Source organism: Fringilla coelebs (assembly GCF_963513975.1).
Source record: "Fringilla coelebs genome assembly, chromosome: 23".
Classification (NCBI taxonomy): Eukaryota; Metazoa; Chordata; class Aves; order Passeriformes; family Fringillidae; genus Fringilla; species Fringilla coelebs.
The window spans coordinates 195582-212232 of record NC_140049.1 but is presented as its reverse complement, the minus strand read 5'-3'; the positions used below and the strand labels follow the sequence as shown (position 1 = coordinate 212232).

At 52.2% G+C, this 16651-nt stretch overlaps 1 protein-coding gene across 2 annotated transcripts; it reads right to left on the bottom strand.

The window, feature by feature from the left end:
- Nucleotides 1-958: 958 nt before the first annotated feature.
- On the bottom strand, nucleotides 959-16517 carry SLC16A1 (solute carrier family 16 member 1). Of its 2 annotated transcripts, none has more exons than XM_084220793.1 (5): nucleotides 16459-16517; nucleotides 7655-7912; nucleotides 4134-4277; nucleotides 2865-3725; nucleotides 959-2469 (listed from the first exon to the last, which is right to left on the bottom strand). In XM_084220793.1, the coding sequence occupies exons 2-5, from the start codon at nucleotides 7869-7871 to the stop codon at nucleotides 2204-2206; spliced, it is 1488 nt and encodes a 495-aa protein (XP_084076919.1). In that variant the 5' UTR covers nucleotides 7872-7912; nucleotides 16459-16517; the 3' UTR covers nucleotides 959-2203. The 2 variants fall into 2 exon arrangements, with proteins under 2 accessions (XP_084076919.1, XP_084076920.1); XM_084220794.1 differs by lacking the exon at nucleotides 16459-16517 and adding an exon at nucleotides 14867-14887.
- Nucleotides 16518-16651: the final 134 nt, after the last annotated feature.

The following is a 16651-nucleotide window of genomic DNA, read 5'->3' as shown; positions in this document are numbered from 1 at the left end:
CACAGCCCAAACAGGACCCCCAATGACCACAAGAGGTAGGGACCCGCAGAAAAGGGTTGAGCACATTCTGCATTTCACAGGACAGATGCGCTTCCCAACAGGCATCACCGATGCTTGGTATGGCAGAAGAGCCCAGGCCCTCCTGCGGCTCTGAGTCCCACCAGAGACCATCCCACACACAGAGGGGACCTTGTATGTAGCTACAAACACATGGATAACAGGGCAAGTTGCCTAGGCACTGGTAATTGTGATGTGAGCCCATCTCTGTGGTCCACCAGACACTCCAGCTATAAAAATACAATTACCTGGCTTTACAATATCACAGCTCAGTAACTGTACAACATCCTCTTTCGAAAAATACTCCCCTGGCTTAATAATCTAGTCTTAAAAAAAAACCCCAACAATTCAGGCTGCTTTATGAGATATTTACATTAAAAAAAAGGCAAAAATGGGCCTTGCAGACAAGGGAAAGCAAGGAGAGCAGTTGCAATGCAGGGCTTGAACCCGCCACAGACTCAGAGACCCCAGAACAACTCCCTCAAGACAACCTTCATTTAACCCCTCATTTAGTTTCAGCCCCATACAGATGTGGCTCCACTCAGCTTGGAAGGAAACAGACAGCAAGAGCATCTGCACATTATTCAGCCTTTTAAGCACATGTCCCTCCCCCTCACAAACAAGGCAGTTCTCAAGGATTTTTACAGGTTTCTAAAACCAGAGTGGCATGAGGACACCATGCTGTTGCCATCCTAACTGCTGAGCAAAGCCTCCTCTTCCAGCTGGAAAGGGGCATCTCACTCTCTCAGTGTGTCCAGCTTCCACAGGGTGTTGGAGCAGAAAGTGGAGAGCCAGGCTCCATCAGAGCCCCACTCACCCTATCCTCAAAACTGATCCTAAATCTATGTGATCTGGCGCATAGAAATCTCACTTCTAAGAAAGAAGTTCAACATTTGATGGGTAAATTGTAAAAAAACAAGTTTATTTGAAAAAACTCAAGCCTCTTAACATGAATTCTGATCAACATTACTAGAACTTGAGAGCCATTAACCTGCTCCACGTACGTTGAGATATTTTCCAACACTAAAAAATAAAAAATAAATACGTACAAATTCTGTCCTCCCCCTTACGTGTCCTAGATGTGAGAGGTTCAGCATCCACCGCCTTAAGATCTCAGTTGAACAGAAGCAAGTAAAAGAGGTTTCTCTAACAGATAAAAGAGCAAAAGCAGAAAAAGTCTCAGGGATGTACCATCTCCACCCACCTCACCACTCTGCCCAAGGGCAGGCACCCAAAACACTTGGCTGGATGGGATGCTCTGATGGAAGCCCACCCCACGGGCAGGATAGGACAGCCCAGCCAACAGCAGCGTGAATGCCAGCACCACAACCTGAGCCCATTTCACATCACCCAGCACTAGGCTGAGAAGAGGCACTATTGAGGCAGAGTGGGGAGGCAGGGGGGACCCCAACAGTCCCCAAGGAAGGCTTGGGCAAGCAGGGCTGCCACAGCCCTGGAGTGGGTGACGCTGCCCAACAAGAAACCCAGCCATCTTTCTTCAACCTGAATATCCCATGAGAGAACAGCTACAAAAGCAGGGATTTTAAAGAACTACAGTAGCTAAAGTGTTTTCAAAACATACCTAAAGACCACCTAAAGAGCCAGGAGGCACTGGGCATGGGGGTTAAGGAGCACCTTGCCCCATGCCTGCATCTCCCCTGCAGAGGGCCTGCAGTAAGAAGCGTGTGAAGCAGTATTCATCCAGGGCCGGCCCTGAAGCCCATTGTGCTTCAACAAATCCAGTATCCTGCTTTTTATGGCTTTTTAACAACAAAACTCCCCAAAACACACACATATCCCCCCTCCCCCCAACCCCAAGCAGAATACAGAGCTAAAGCACAGTTTAGAGTTAAGGCTCATTCAGATTCAGCTAGATATGGAGACTGTAAGGCACATATTAGTACATTCATGTTACTGTTAAAAAGCCAGACTATAAAAGCCCCCCTGCCCCTGGACACACGAGGATACTGCATGTAGTCCTGTTACCTTTGTTTAACACAGATGGAAAGACAATTCAGAGCCTGTTTAAAAATGAACACCCGGTTTAAACACTTCTTACGGCCACCCAGCGCCAGCGGAGCTCTGCCCCGGCCGCCACACCAGGGCAGCAGCACTTCCCCGACACTCCGGGAGTAACACCGGTCCCTCACATGCGGCTTTCCTCCTCTTTAACACCATCCTCCACATTCTTCTGAGGTGAGGAGGCTACATCATTTTTTGCCTCTTTGTTCTTCCCAGCCTCATCAATGTTGGTCTCATCCTCCTTCCCTTCCTTCTTTGCTTTCTCCTCCTTGGCCACCAGGCGATAGTTGATGCCCATCCCAATGAAGAGGTAGACCCCGGCGATGATCAGGACAACCCCGCAGGCCCAGTACGTGTACTTGTAGTCACCATACATGTCATTGAGTTTCCCTAAAAGACAAGAGAGGGTACAGTTCAGCAAGAAGCCCCAGGTCATGGAGATATTCCCAAGAGCAGCCCAAGCCCATCATCCTCACGTTCACACAAGGACTCGTCCCACATCCCTATATTCCCTGCTCCTCTACTCTGTGCCAGGGGTTCAGATCCCACTTCCTTGGCCACTCCTCAAATGCTGGGGTGGTCTACTGACCACTGCCCCAGTTGCCCATGGCTCAAGGGAACCCAACACCAATCAGCAAGTCCAGGCAGGACAGCCAGAGTCAAAGAATCATAGAATCATTACGGTTGGGAAAGACCTTTAAGATCATCAAGTTCAATCACCAACCCAGCACCACCCCACTAAAACCATGTCCTCAAGTGAGCTCTCCAGGCACAGCACATCCTACCTAGCACAGGGGGTCCCAGAAGAACAGGGCAGCACTCCACGATGGTCACCAGGCCAACAGCGCTGGAGAACCGCTGAGCTCCCACCAGGTCCATCAGGGTCTCAAACAGGATTGAGCTCAGCCAGCCAAAGGCATAGCCAAAGAAGCCAGCATAAATGCAGAAGCCAGCATAGCTGGTAGACATTGGGAGCAAGAGGTGGCAAACACCATTGTAAATAATAGCGATGGCAAAGAAATACTGAATGCGGGGTCTGACCCACTTGGTGTTTGCCACCAGTCCCATTGAAGGTCTGGCAAACATGTCCACGAAGGCCAGTATGGAGAGTAGGAAGGCTGCATTGTCACTAGGAATCTTCTTGCTCTTTGCGTAATTGCTGAGGAAGACCAAGGGAGCGAACACCCCGAAGAACATGATTACATTGCCTGACAGGTAGAGCAGGAAGCCCCTGTGCGTGAATAGGGACAGGTCCAAGAATTTGTTGATTGTCTGGAAGACTGAGCTCTTCTCTTTCTTGGCCTTTCCATCAATGAGGTCCGTGCTGGTGTCACCATCATCCTTTTTCTCCGCTTTCCCAGCCTCCTGCTGCACTTCCTTATTGGCCTCTTTCTTCTGATCTGGCTTGGGACCTATGGGCCGCATCAGGGATCCAGCCACACAGCAGTTCAGCAGGAGGCCACCCAGGATGAGGAAGCTGCCACGCCAGCCAAATATGCCAAAGAAGACCTGGTTGAGGGGTGCCAGGGTAGAGAGGAAGACAGGGCTGCCTGCCATTGCCAGCCCATTGGCCAGTGGACGCTTCTTAAAGAAGTACTTGCCAATCATGGTTAAGGCAGGGTTCAGGTTGAAGGCAAGTCCAAGACCTGCACGAGAAAGATAAGGGGCTCAGGGCTTGGATGCCTCCAGCAGCATTGGCAGAAGGGCTGGTGAACAAGTGGGGTTTCAGTTCTGGGGAGTTCACAGCTCCATTTCCAACTTAGAATCATGGAATCATTTAGGTTAAAAATGCCCTCTAAGATAATGGAGTCCAACCATTGCCCCAGCACTGCCAGGTCCCCATTAACCCATGTCCCCAAGTGTGACATCCACATGCTTTCTGAACACTTCCAGGGATGGTGATTCCACCAGTGCCCCAGACAGTCCATTCCAACAACTGACCCATCCACTTCCCAGCTGGCATGAGCCAGCCCCTGATGCCAGCTAAAATGGAATTTATGTAAATTCAGACATCAACTAATAATTACTGGGTTGAAGTTGCTCCTATCACTTACCCCCTATGACCCCAACACAGAAGTAGAGCTCCTCCACCGTGTTGCAGAAGGAGGCTGCAATCAGCCCACAGCCAGAAAGGCAGCCGCCTATGATCATGATGGGCCGGCTGCCATACTTATTCACCAGGATGCTGCTGATGGGACCTGGGCAAACAAAGGAGATGCACCAGAGAGGAGTTATCTTTGCATGAGAGAACAAACACACACATGCAAGCACACTGCAGCTTTACTGCCCGAGGATTCCAGCTTTCACACAGCATTGCTTCTCCCAGTGAGGGAACTGGGGCAAGGGGAAAGGACAGACGGTTCAGAGGCAGCTGGAGATAAGAGAATCACAAAATGGTTTGGGTTGGAAGGGACCTTAAAGATCATCTTGTTCCAGCTCCCTGCCATGGGCAGGGACACTTTCTACTAGAACAGGTTGCTGAAAGCCCCATCCAACCCAGTCTTGGCCATTTCCAGGGATGGAGCAGACACAGCTTTTCTAGGCTTCTCTGTGCCAGGGCCTCATCACCCTCACGGAAGAATTTCTTCCTAAATATCTAATCTAAACCAACCATAAGAGAGAGAGAATTGTTGAAGCACAGAATGCTTTGACTTCTCTGAGCAAGTTGCTTTCTGTGGGCTGAACAAGGAGCTGCCCGGCCACCAGCTATCCCCAGAGACAAGGCTTTGGGACAGGCCAAAGCCACCTGCCTCATGCTGCACTGTGGGCTCTGCCCTACTTGTGGCCATCCACCCACCATGGGCTGGGGTCTCAGCCACAAAGCAACTGCACATCTCCTGCCAGAGGTTTCTGATCAAGACCAGATGAAGTTGTGAGGAAGCACCTTCTCTGGGTGCAGGTGAAGCTCCCCAGGGCTTGGGGAGAAGCAGCACTGCCCCAGGAGAAGGGGCGTTCTGTTTTCACTGCTACCCCTAATGCAGACAGGGGCCAATTGCCCTTTTAAGTGCTTCAGTATCAGGCGCTTTAATCCAAAGCAAACAGTGATTAGAGACTGCCAAGCATGTTCTACAGACACTAAAATGTATTTAAATACACTGAATGAACATCCATTGAATATTAACAGACCTTGCTTTGCCATTAACAGACAGAGAGGTTGTCAACATGTTATTCATGGGTCCTCGGATGGTACTTGACCTTTTTGCCCAGTTTAAACAAAGCCTGGAGCAGGTTACAGAAGCCTTGGTGTTGCAGAGTCTGCCCCCAGCCCCACAGCATTCTGCTCTCTGCTACCAGAGGCTCCAACACAATGCCACCAGGGATGGGCCATGGCTCTGGTCCTGTGAGAGGCAGCAGTAGCAGCACCTGGGAGCTGCCACATCACAAGTCGCACAGAGCACTCAGCACTTTGCAAAACCTGAACCTTGAACTCCGCAAATGCGATGCCCCTGAAGAGTCTAAAGGCAGCCACAGCCTTTCTTCTGGGAAGTCCACCTGGAAATAGCAGGCTCCAAAGGGCAATCAGCAAGAAGCCACCCAGCTGGGCAGTGCCAGGTACTCTAGGGGCAATTCTCCCCATCCCCCCCACCCCCTTTTTTAAAGGAAAATAATACCCATACCTGTTTTCTAGATTCACTGGAAGTGTTTTTGACTAAACATTACCTGATCTAACTTGATTGTTCAAGCTGCCAAAAACACGTAAGTAATGGAATCTAATCCCAACATGGGGCTGACAAAGGAGCATTTGACACCATGACATCCATGCATCCTGATGGCGACTGCACAGGGCAGCTGTAGGAAAATGTGCTGCTTCCTCACACCTAGCCCTACCCAGGACAAAAGCTGCCCCAGCTCTGTGAGATTCTACTACTCCAGAGGATGAACTACTTTTTCAGCCTCCAAGCAAGCAGATGTCCTAGGAGACAGGGAAAATGGAATGCACACCAGGACTGCTCCAGTGCAATTCAGACTCTGTAAAGGGTCTGGTTTCAGGCAGGAATGAATGGGGCAGCAGCAATTCCTGTGCTTCAGCAGCTGGGGGATGAATAAAAAGCCCTGAGATGGAAGTGATCCTCAAGAACTGAGTCCAACTCCTTGCTCTTCACAGGACAACCCCAACAATCCTACCTTCTGCTTGAGAGTATTGTCCAAAATGCTCCTTGAGCTCTGGCAGCTTTGAGGCTGTGGCCACTGTTCTGGGAAGCCTGTTCAGTACCTGACCACCTTCTGGGGAAAAATGCACCCAGGTAGATCTGGGGTACTTTCAGCATCCCTGCCACCAGCATATGGGCAAGCAGCTGCTGGAATTTAATGGCTACAGTTCGGTGGAAGCAGGAAGGACAGAATCACCATGGAGGGAGGGGGACATGGGGACAACCACTACTCCAGTACTGGAGGAGGAAGCTCTTACCCCTGCTGCCAGGCAGCTCCAGACAGTGCCCCCAGAAGAACCAGCTCTGAGCTATTGGAAGAGGAGGAATGGCCCAGATTGGGTCTCATTAAGGCAGTTACAAGGTTTACAAGCTTGTTACAACATTGGAGCACAGAAATGTGCTGGTCGCTTCGCCAGCTGAGCGAGGACAAAGCAGAGCCTGTTCCCTGCAAAGGAAAAGCCTCGTGCTCAGCCGGGAGCTGACGTCAGCTCCTTTGGATGCACAAATCCAACAAGGCTGCAGGCAACTTGCCAGCTGGGTACTGGCAGCAGGGACAAGCTCCCATTTGCCTCTGAAGTGGCCACAGCAGCATGCTCAGAGTGTTTCTTTCAGCCCGGCACAAGACTGTGTTTGCAGGCACATACAAGACCACAGGGTCCAGAAACCAGGAACACTCTGCATGTTCTTCACCCACTAAAAACATGCATAAAGTACCCGGCCTGAGAGTTAAAAGCCTTCAAAAGGCAGCTTCTGAAGGACAGGGGAGGGAGTGGAGCTGTTTTAGTTTAGGTGGGTTTGCCTTATTCTGCTCATGTCTCTGTACTCCCAGCGCACACTACCATCTTCAAACAGCACAAGCTGCCTACAGCACTGCTTGGCACCAGCAAGCAGTAACATGTGCCACAAGGCTTCAGGGCACTCCAAGCACAACTGAGCTGCCAAGAAACTGAGGACAGATCCCTACATACACCCACTACTCCCTGAATTGAAAAAAAATAAAAAAAATCAATGTCTTATCTGAAAGCACCCCTAAGAGCAGGACTGCCACACTGCCACATGTAGCAGAGCAGCTCCCTGGCCTTCAGGAGGATGCTGGGAATAGCCACAGCATCTGCAACTCACTGTAACAAGGACAAGGGCAGAATTACACAAGTCATAATTCCCCGGAAAGATTTTACAGCTTTGCAGAGGACAGATTAACCCGGTTTTTGCATTCTGGGCATTAAACGGAACTTTCTGAGCAACCTCCTTTAAGAAAACTCATTAAGGGAGGTTTTGCTCTCAGATAAGGAGGGAATTCAAAGTGTTAGCAAAATTTTGGTTGTTGTCACTACAGCCAGGTGGGAATCACCGGCCCCAGCAGGAGAGCAGTATCTTGTGCTGTGATGCAGGAGCACAAGTACCACTGCCTCCACCCCACTTACCTCCTGCATACATAACAGCCAGCATGATGGAGGAGATCCAGGACACTTTGCTGCTGGAGGCATTGAAGATGACCTCAATCTCTTTGAAGAACACTGTGATAGATTTGGGAAAGGCATAGGAAAAACCAATGGAAATGAAGGCTCCAACGACCACAGCCCATCCCCATCCTCCTTCAGGAGGAGTGTATCCTGCGGGGCCTCCGATAGCCGGTGGCATCTTGAATCAAGTCGGTGATGATTCAGTTGGAGATCAAAGATCTGCAAAAAGGACAAAGCATTGCCTCAGCTGAAAGCAGAATCTCTGCTCCTAGCATACAACTGCACAGTTCAAGCTCTGTTTGCAAGGCTGGCACAGCACCAGTGCCCCCACCACCATGAGGAAAGTTGATCCGTGAGGTAAGAGCACCCCAGGATCACCAGCACAGTGGGCCACTCCAAAGCTCAGATTGCAGCTGGCCTTTAAGAGCCCAGTCAGCACACATTTTTAAGGGACAAATTTAAGACGTGACACCCTGACCTAGGCTGGAAAGGGCAGGCAGTGTCTGTGACAGCAGCCAGGACTCAATTGCATGGGCAGAGCTCCCACAGCATCTCAAGGAGTGCAACCCCAGCACTGCAAAATCCCAGGAAGCCCCAGGCCACCTAGAGCTGGAACTGCACACCACGGTTATTAAACACAAATACATTGAGTGGAAGTCACAGGACACCCTTATTTTTACTGAAAAAGGGCAGTTGGGTGTCACAGCACACACATCATCCCCAAAGGTCAGTGACTATGGCTAAACTTAGCCTGAGCGGTGGGTGACCAAGGAAGGCCCCCATATGCCAACAGAGAAGGGGGAGATGGATCCACACAAAGCGGTCCCAGCAGAGCCTGGTTCCCTTGGGTTTTGGCCCTGGCAGGGCACCTCCAGACCCAACTGCATCCAAACCTTCCTCCTTGATCAAAAAGGCTATAGCAGGTTTCACAAAGCACCCAAGTATAAAAATAATTCACCTAAAAAGTTCAAAACTAGAAGTGATTAGAAAACAAAATAAACAGGAAAATGTCATTCAGGCTTGCTGAAGTGTGGAATCCCCTCAGAAAGGCTGATAAGGAAGCAATCCAGAGGCCATCAAGGTCAGGCTGTTCATGCGTGGGCCCACACAGCAGCAGAACTAGATCGCGCTCCAGAGCTGCTGTTACTCCAAATGAAGGCTGGTCCAGGCAGCTGAGAGCAGCACAAGGCATCACAGCAAGGAACTGTAGCAAGGGCAGCTGCTCACAAACAAGGGTCCCAACATGCAAAGCCGTGTTGTGACCAGCCCCAGAACTCCTGTGCACCCCCAGGGATTTCAGAAGGCATTTTCTGATGGACTGCAGCCCTCCCCAGCTGCACAGGCAGAAATACCCCCACTTCACCCACCCATATTAAGCACCACCAGCTAGGGGGACAAGATCAGGCTCCTTCACCAAAGCTGACCCCACACTCCACAGCTCTCTGCCACTCAGCTTTGCACTCAAGGGAAAAAGCCACCTTCAAGCAGGAGAGTCTTTTCCAGAGCTCCTGAGGTCATACCAGGCAGAGTGACAACTTCAAAGCAGCGTGGTGCTGGCTCAGAGAGGTGCAGCCTCCTATTTATAGCCTGTAGCCGCCCCAGCTCACAGCGATTACCATCTCATCCACGGCTGCTGACATGCCAGCATTTACCTGGCACATCACTCCTGCACACAGTACAGGACTACGGGCTCCTGCCTTCTCACTCACTCTGTGTCACTTGGTGCACATCCAAGGCTGGGATCCCAGTGTCCTGGTCGAAGCACAGCTGGTGATCCAGAATCATGGGGAGATCCTGCTCCTTCCTACCTGGCACTGGAGGTACTGGTGGCAGTTATCTGATACAGCACCAGGTTTGCCAGAGCCACCTGACACCTGGCTGCGGCGATGCCCCAGACCCACATGGGGCAAGAGGAAGAAAAGCACAGGAGGTTGGATTCTGTAAGCTGCTAAGACTAGTTTAGAGTGATCCAGACAATGATTTTTCACTGGCAGGGTATTTTCCTGCATCCTGGCCAGTGCAACACATGACCATTATGAGCAGCTCCAAGCCACCCTCCACTCCAACAAAGGAATCATTGACAAGACGCTGCCCCTGGCACGTCCACAGCTCAACTATGCCCAGGAGCCAGAGCCCATTTCCTCTGATTTCCTCTCTGGGACTCAACAGGATGAGCCACATCTCTGGTGTCTGGCTGCAGGCAGATCCCTGGGCCAACACACACCTGTGGGCACCCACATGGGACCAGCAGCCACTGAGGGAGCAGCCAGGCTTCACAGAGACTCCCAACATAGCCTGGTCACTTGGAACACAGAGCAGCCCACCAGCCCACCATGAGCATTGGCAATTGCTGAACATGCCCTCCCCACACAAGCTGCACACTGGAGCTTCTGCCACCTCTTGCTTTGAGTCACACTGAGCTTACACAGCCTTCAGTGAACCCTAAAGCATCATCCAACCACAATTATTTATCCAAAAGATTTTCAAAAGCTGAAACTACCAAGTGTTGGCTATAAAAGCTCCCAGCAAGGAATATAATCTACTTGTGAGCACTAATTAAAACTACAGGCAATAAAAGCCATCCAAGGCAAAGGCTGAGGAGGTTTTGATGAGGTGTTGGGGATTTTTCCCTTTTGTTCCTGAGACATATACACTAGTTTAATTCTTTCACTGCTCCCAAGGAGCTCAACTGCTCCAAAATTACTGTGGCTTGGTTAATTTATTTTTTCCTCCCCTACAAGCAGCATTTCTCCTCCTGCAGGTGCTGAGGTGGCATTGCTCTGTAAAATAAAAAGCTTCTGGCAGGTTAAACATGACCTCTCTTGCATTGCTGCAGCACAATGATAAACCTTGAGCTGAACAAGGTTTTGAGACCAAAGATTCCCAAAGTCTGATGCCAGAGAGTTTACACAAAGAGTTCTGCATGCCACAACACTCTTCCCTGACTCACTGAAAATCCTTATTAAGAAAGACCAGTTTTAGAAAGCTTGTCATTCAATTGCATTAGGCTTCTTGACGATTTACTCCTTGCCCCCACACAGAATTAATTTCAAACAAGCAATGAAAAAAAAATAAAGCACATGTAAGGCAGCCAGCCCAACTGAAAAGATTCCCTCCCTTTTGCAAAAAGGGAAATGAAAAAAACCAAAAACAACCAGAACACAAAGTTATGACATTTTCAGCTCTGTTTTGGAAGAACTGCAACATGTAAGATGTGATTGGAAATCAAATTCACAGCTGCCAGGCAGCCAGCTACAGTTCACCCTATTAGGAAATAAAATAACCATATTTGCAGTAATTAAGACTGATGAAACAACTAATGACTGTGAGTATCACAACTCCTCCCTATAAAAGTCCTGACTAATCTGCAGGAATGGGTAGCCTACAGCCACCCTCCTCTGCACAGCAATAGTGAGAGCAGGAATTGAGACAATGAGGATGGTATCACCTCAAAAAGATCCCTCAGGAGACTAAAGCCCTGCCATCTCCTAGGTCCCACCCACAAGCAGTTATCCTTTCTCCAAAGGGGCCTGGAACAGTATGATTTCAAGACTTTTAGTTACATAATGCAGTAAATTGCTGTGCTTTTGAAAGCTCAGATTGGCAGGACTCCAGCACAGAAAGACAGAGGCTCACATTTATAGAGCACTGCAAATGCCCCAAAGTATTTCTGGGGCAAAGCCTTTATTGAAGTGGCTCACATTGCTTCTTTTTGGGGTCAAAGGAAGAGGGACATTCCCCCATCCAAGCAGAGACCCTGCCCAGGCACAACACACCTCTGCCTCTACTCACACATCCCTCCAGCTCAAGGATTCCCTACAGTGGGCATACACTCAGTGGCATCTGCTGCCCTTTGAGCTCACAAAGCCTTTCCCCTGGAGCAGGGCTCTCTGAGTACCTGAGAACTGGAGCAGGGCAGGCAGGGAGCCTCAACTCTTGCTCCATGGAGCAGGACAAGCTGAGAGACCCATATCTTTCTCCCACAACCCACCATCAGCCTAGTGCCCACACAGATTTGTGCTGCAGCTAGCAGAGGTTCATCTGCCATCTTCACAGGTGTGAAATCCACAGTGGCTCATCGCAGCCCTGCTGTCTTTGCTTCCTGCTTTCTGTTCCTCCTGTGTTCCCCCAGCTTGAGAGGGACATAGCATTGTCCAGAGAAGGATCTCCACAGCAAAAAGATGCCCAAGGATGTCCCAGCTATCCAATGGCCATTTGGGCACCTTGTGCCCTTGTAAGCTGGATCCAGCCTTTGGTCTGGAACTGCCATCAGTGAAACACCTAGGCCAGGCAGGATGGGCGCAAAGCCGCCCCTTGCCAGTAGCAGAGTTTGCACTCCCTGAGGGAACTCTTCCCTCAAGCTCCCAGCAGAAAGGGGGATGCTGTTCCCCAGCAGCTCATTCCCGTCAGCCCAGCCCAAAGAATTAGCCACATCCAGCTCCCCCAAGCCCAGCTCACCACAAGAAGCTCTTCCAGTAGCAGCAAAGGGCCATAAACATCCATGGGACATTCGCCCAGCATGGGGAGCTGGCAGGCCCCCAGAATCTCTCCTTCTGATCCCTGAAACTAAACTGAGATCTCCTGCTGAGGAAATGAAGGGGCTGGCAATCACCAGCTGTTCACAGACAATAACACTCTATAGCTTCAAATTTGGCCTTCTTCTGGCCTGAAATAGAGATTGTCAGGAGTTGAGACACCACTTTCACCAGTTTTAAGCAGGTTTACAGCATTATGCACAGAGCTCTAATTCCAGCAGGCACCCACAGCCAGGGTTTAACCTGGCAGCACAGGGCCTACGTGACTCCCTAGCGCTTCCAAGGGCTCTGCACCAGGACAATAGTCAATTGAGGCCCTGCTCAGCCCCAGCTTTTGCTGCCGGGGTGAGCCAAGGTCAGCAGCACAGGCAGGGCTCACTCAAGGCCAGCAGTCCGCACAGGCAAGCTCAAGGTTTTGGCCAGAAGCAGCACAGCCCACTCACTGCCTCTTCCCACCAGGAATGGCCAACACACTCCCAGACATGCCCCGGTCTGCCGGCCCGGTGAGCCAGCACCAGCACGCAGACAGACAGACGCCATGGGGCATAGCATTGGCAGCCACCCTCCTCCAGCTCCCCCACTGGCAGCACAAGCCTCAGCCCGCAGAGGCACAGATCATCCTGCTCACCCCACTGGGCACAGCCACAGTCTTTCCCTGGACACTCACAATTGGTCTCTCTGGTGGACACAGCCCCTCAGCCCCGAAAACGCTCCCAGCACGGCACACGGCAAGAAAGGCTGCAAGTTGCCCTGCAAAGTGAGATGTTGGGATAGTTTGTTGGCAGCTTTGAGGGAAGCCAACCAACCAGAGAGAAGAGCAGCTATTTGTGTCCACCAGAGAAGCTCCCGATTGGGGCTGCTGTGACTGGTTGTTAGCATCAGCAATGCTCAGTAAGGACCAACCATCTTACTGGTGAGAGAAAGCATGAAGCTTAAGCAAGCTACCAACAAGCCCAAGGGAGAAAGCCTGGCTTATTTCTACACCAGAGCCTGGCTGTGGTCATGGCTCTTCTAGAGCCCTCTAATCCAAAATCCTGCAGCCAGAGGGGTTTGCAAACCAGTTACAAGAATATTATGTGAAGCAAGCAGCTCTTGCATGTAGTCTGGGCTCACATCAGCTTTAGACCCCAGCACAGCACCTAGAGTCCCCTCTCTAACCGTCCCCCCATCCCTAGGGAAAGGGATTCTCACAGCACCAGCTGCCAGCCAAGCCCCTGTCTCAGGTGGGGACAGGGGGTGCTCAAGCCTCTGCACAGGGCTTCCCAGTCACACCCTGAGCACAAGCTGTGCTCTGCCAGGACACAGAGTTGATCCTCCCTGCACTAGCGGTGCTCAGGAACGCTCCCAGGACACCCTGTGCCCTCCCAGAAATCCTCAGAATGAGAAAAATGTAGTATGGACTAGGATCGGCATTCTTTCATTAGAGACCCGCAATGCCAGCCAGAGACAGCTCCGGGTGTCTTGGCAAAGCAGGGGGCTGCAAAATCACAAAAAGCCACAGCAGTTACCATCAAACTGAACTGGCTGTCCCTTCCCTAAAAGCAGGAGTCTGAATTTTGATCCCAGCCACTGCCATGTTATTGCTACCTTCAAGCCCTCAAACCACAGATGAGTAAGCACAGGGATGGAGGTGGGACATGCACACCAAGGACTCAAAAGCACAAGAGCGGAGGTGGGAGAGGAGGTCACACCAAGGACCCAGGAGTACACGGATGGAAGTGGGACACTCACACCAAGAACCCAGCCCTCAAACCAGGACCAAGGCAGCACTGGGATGGAGGCAGGAGAGACCACACCGAGGGTCCAGTAGCACTCCGGTGAATGTGGTTGCAGTAATTAACTACAGCCCCACACGAATTTTCCTCAGCTACAGAACTACTCTGCAGCGGCTCTAAGGACACAGTGAGTCATACCGATATCACTAGTAAGAGGCTCCCACTTTAAGAGCCTATTATAGACTGATTCCAGAGAAAGAAATGGGAAAAGCCAAAAAAGTGCAACAGTAGATTTGCACTACTGGGCTTAATGAGATGCACCTCCCAAGCCTATGTGCAGCTTTTCAACTCCTCATAAAGGAGATATAAAATGACAGCGTGAAAGTCACTGGGTATTTCCCACCTTAGCTGCCAGACAAATCAGGCCAACTGTGCCAAATAGGAGCCAAGAGAAAGCACATGCGACTATTCACACCTTTTGCAGGTAACACCTCCTGAAAGGGAACAATGTTTCACACCTTCCCAAGGAGCTAGGACAGCCACAGCCACCCCCACAGAGAGATTTGTCATACACTAAGACAACTTGTTTGTAATTGGGAGGTCCTTCACCCCAGCGGTTCATCTAAGACCAAGGAAGTTCCTCACCAACAAAGGCACTATCAAGAGCTTGGGGGAGTTCCGTTACACCCAGCACACCCCTGCTCCCTGTCCTGGCCCATTTCTCAGCACTGCTCCTTTCCTTCCAGATACAGCCAAGGAAACCTCAGCGCAAAGACACCCAGGAGAATCTAACAGCACTAAATTACCTCACTTAGCATGAAAATGGGATGCCTGTGCACCACAAAAAGACTTAAGGCTCACAGAAAGGCACAAAACCAGAATCATTATACCTGCTTCCTTGTGATGCAACTAAGAAAACCCACCTTTTTCCTCAGAAAAAACTTGAAGCTGGAGAACATGAGTAACCATTGTGCAAAAGGTCCACACTTAAGGGGCAGGGTGTGAGCACTCAGGCCATTTACTGTTTCAGGACACAAATCCCATCTCTCCTGCCGAAGACATAATTCACAATTTCCTTATGATCCTCCTGTTCACACTCATCCCCTCTGCCTGAGTCAACTTTCAAACCCTCCGGCATTGTTCATTTTCATGATGCATTTGTGCACCCTTCAGCTGCAGGACTCCTGCCCGACCTGCAACACCCACCCTGGGTGAAGCATTCCAGCAGCATGTCTGGAGCCCAGACCTGCTAAGCTCCCCGAGCATCTCACCCTGGGACCAGAGGGCACCAGGCTTCAACCAGAGCAGACCCCAGGACCAGAGCCGGTAGGTGCTGGCTCTAGGAGTGTTCTGACAGTCCCTTGCTGCCCAGCATGTGTAAACTACCACCAGCCACCACTGAGCTCTAGCAGCCCCAGCTTTCTACTTCTGGTCATCACAACGCCTCACCAGCTGACCGATTTGCACACCAGAGGGTGGATGCATGCCCCAAACACCTACGGGGCTATCATGACCTTACTACCACCTCCTCCTTGAGCAAAGCAGAAATAAGTGCTAAAGGCACTGTTCCTGGAGCCGGAGCACGGTTCCACAGTCTATCCTGCACAGACAGCAGGGGATCACGGTGCTGAACGCCTTGGGTGACTCACCCACCTGAGCAGCCTCGAATGCCCGAGGTCCAGCTCTGAGCACCTGCCAAGAGGAGTCACCTGAAGGCCGGTATGAGCGGCATCGTGATGCAGGGCTCACCCAGACGCTGAAGGCTGCAGGAGGCACCCCCGTGCACCCCAATACCGCAGACCCACTCCCAAGACACGGCTCCCACGCAGCTTCCAGGCCCTCCCTGCCTTTATCAAGAGCCACACTCACACAGTGACCACCTCCTTCCTGCGCCCCAGAGTTTATCGAGCACCCTCAAATGGTGCGGAGATTCCCCCGCGCGGCCCCACAAACACGCTGGGGGAGCGGCCTGAGGGGCCGGGCAGGGGAAACGAGGAGCTCCCCAGGACAGGGAACCCCCACCTCGGGGCACCTGGGCTACCCGGGCCCCCCGAGGCCACCATCCATCCTCACCGCTCGCCGGGAGAAGGAGGCCAGGGAAACCGCCACCCCAGGGCGCTACTGCCGGTAAGAAAGGACCGAGGGCGCTCGGGGCAGGGTACTGAGGGATCCTCACCACGCGGCCGTACCAGAGCGGGAACAAAACATGGCTCCCCCCTCAGTCCGGGGGCGGGGGAGACTAGAGCGGCGGTTCCAACGCAGCCAAAAACGCCGGTGAGGAACCAACCGGCCACCGAACGGACGGGCTGCGCGACCGGCCACAGGGGCGGCCCCCCGCCCTAAGAACGGCCCAGGACCACCACCGGCTCCAGGACCTCACAGCCGAGCCGGCAGCTGCGGAGCCGCCAGAGTGCGTGGGGCTGCCAGAGCCGGGGCCTGATTCCGGGGCCCCCCTCGCTCTCTCGCCCCCTCGCTCGCCCGTCCCGTCGCGCCACGTGGGCCGCCCGCGCCCTACCTGCGGGTGCCGCCGCCACCGCCGAGTGCAGCCGCCCCCGCCCCCGCCGCTATAAGGACGGAGGGGGGCGGGGGCGGGAGCAGGGCGTGCCCGGCCACGCTCCGCCCCCCAGGCGCCACGTGCGCCTCGCGGGCCCCCCCCCAACCCCTGCCCGCCTTCACGAGCCCCGCGGGCCCCGCGGGCCGGGCCGTGC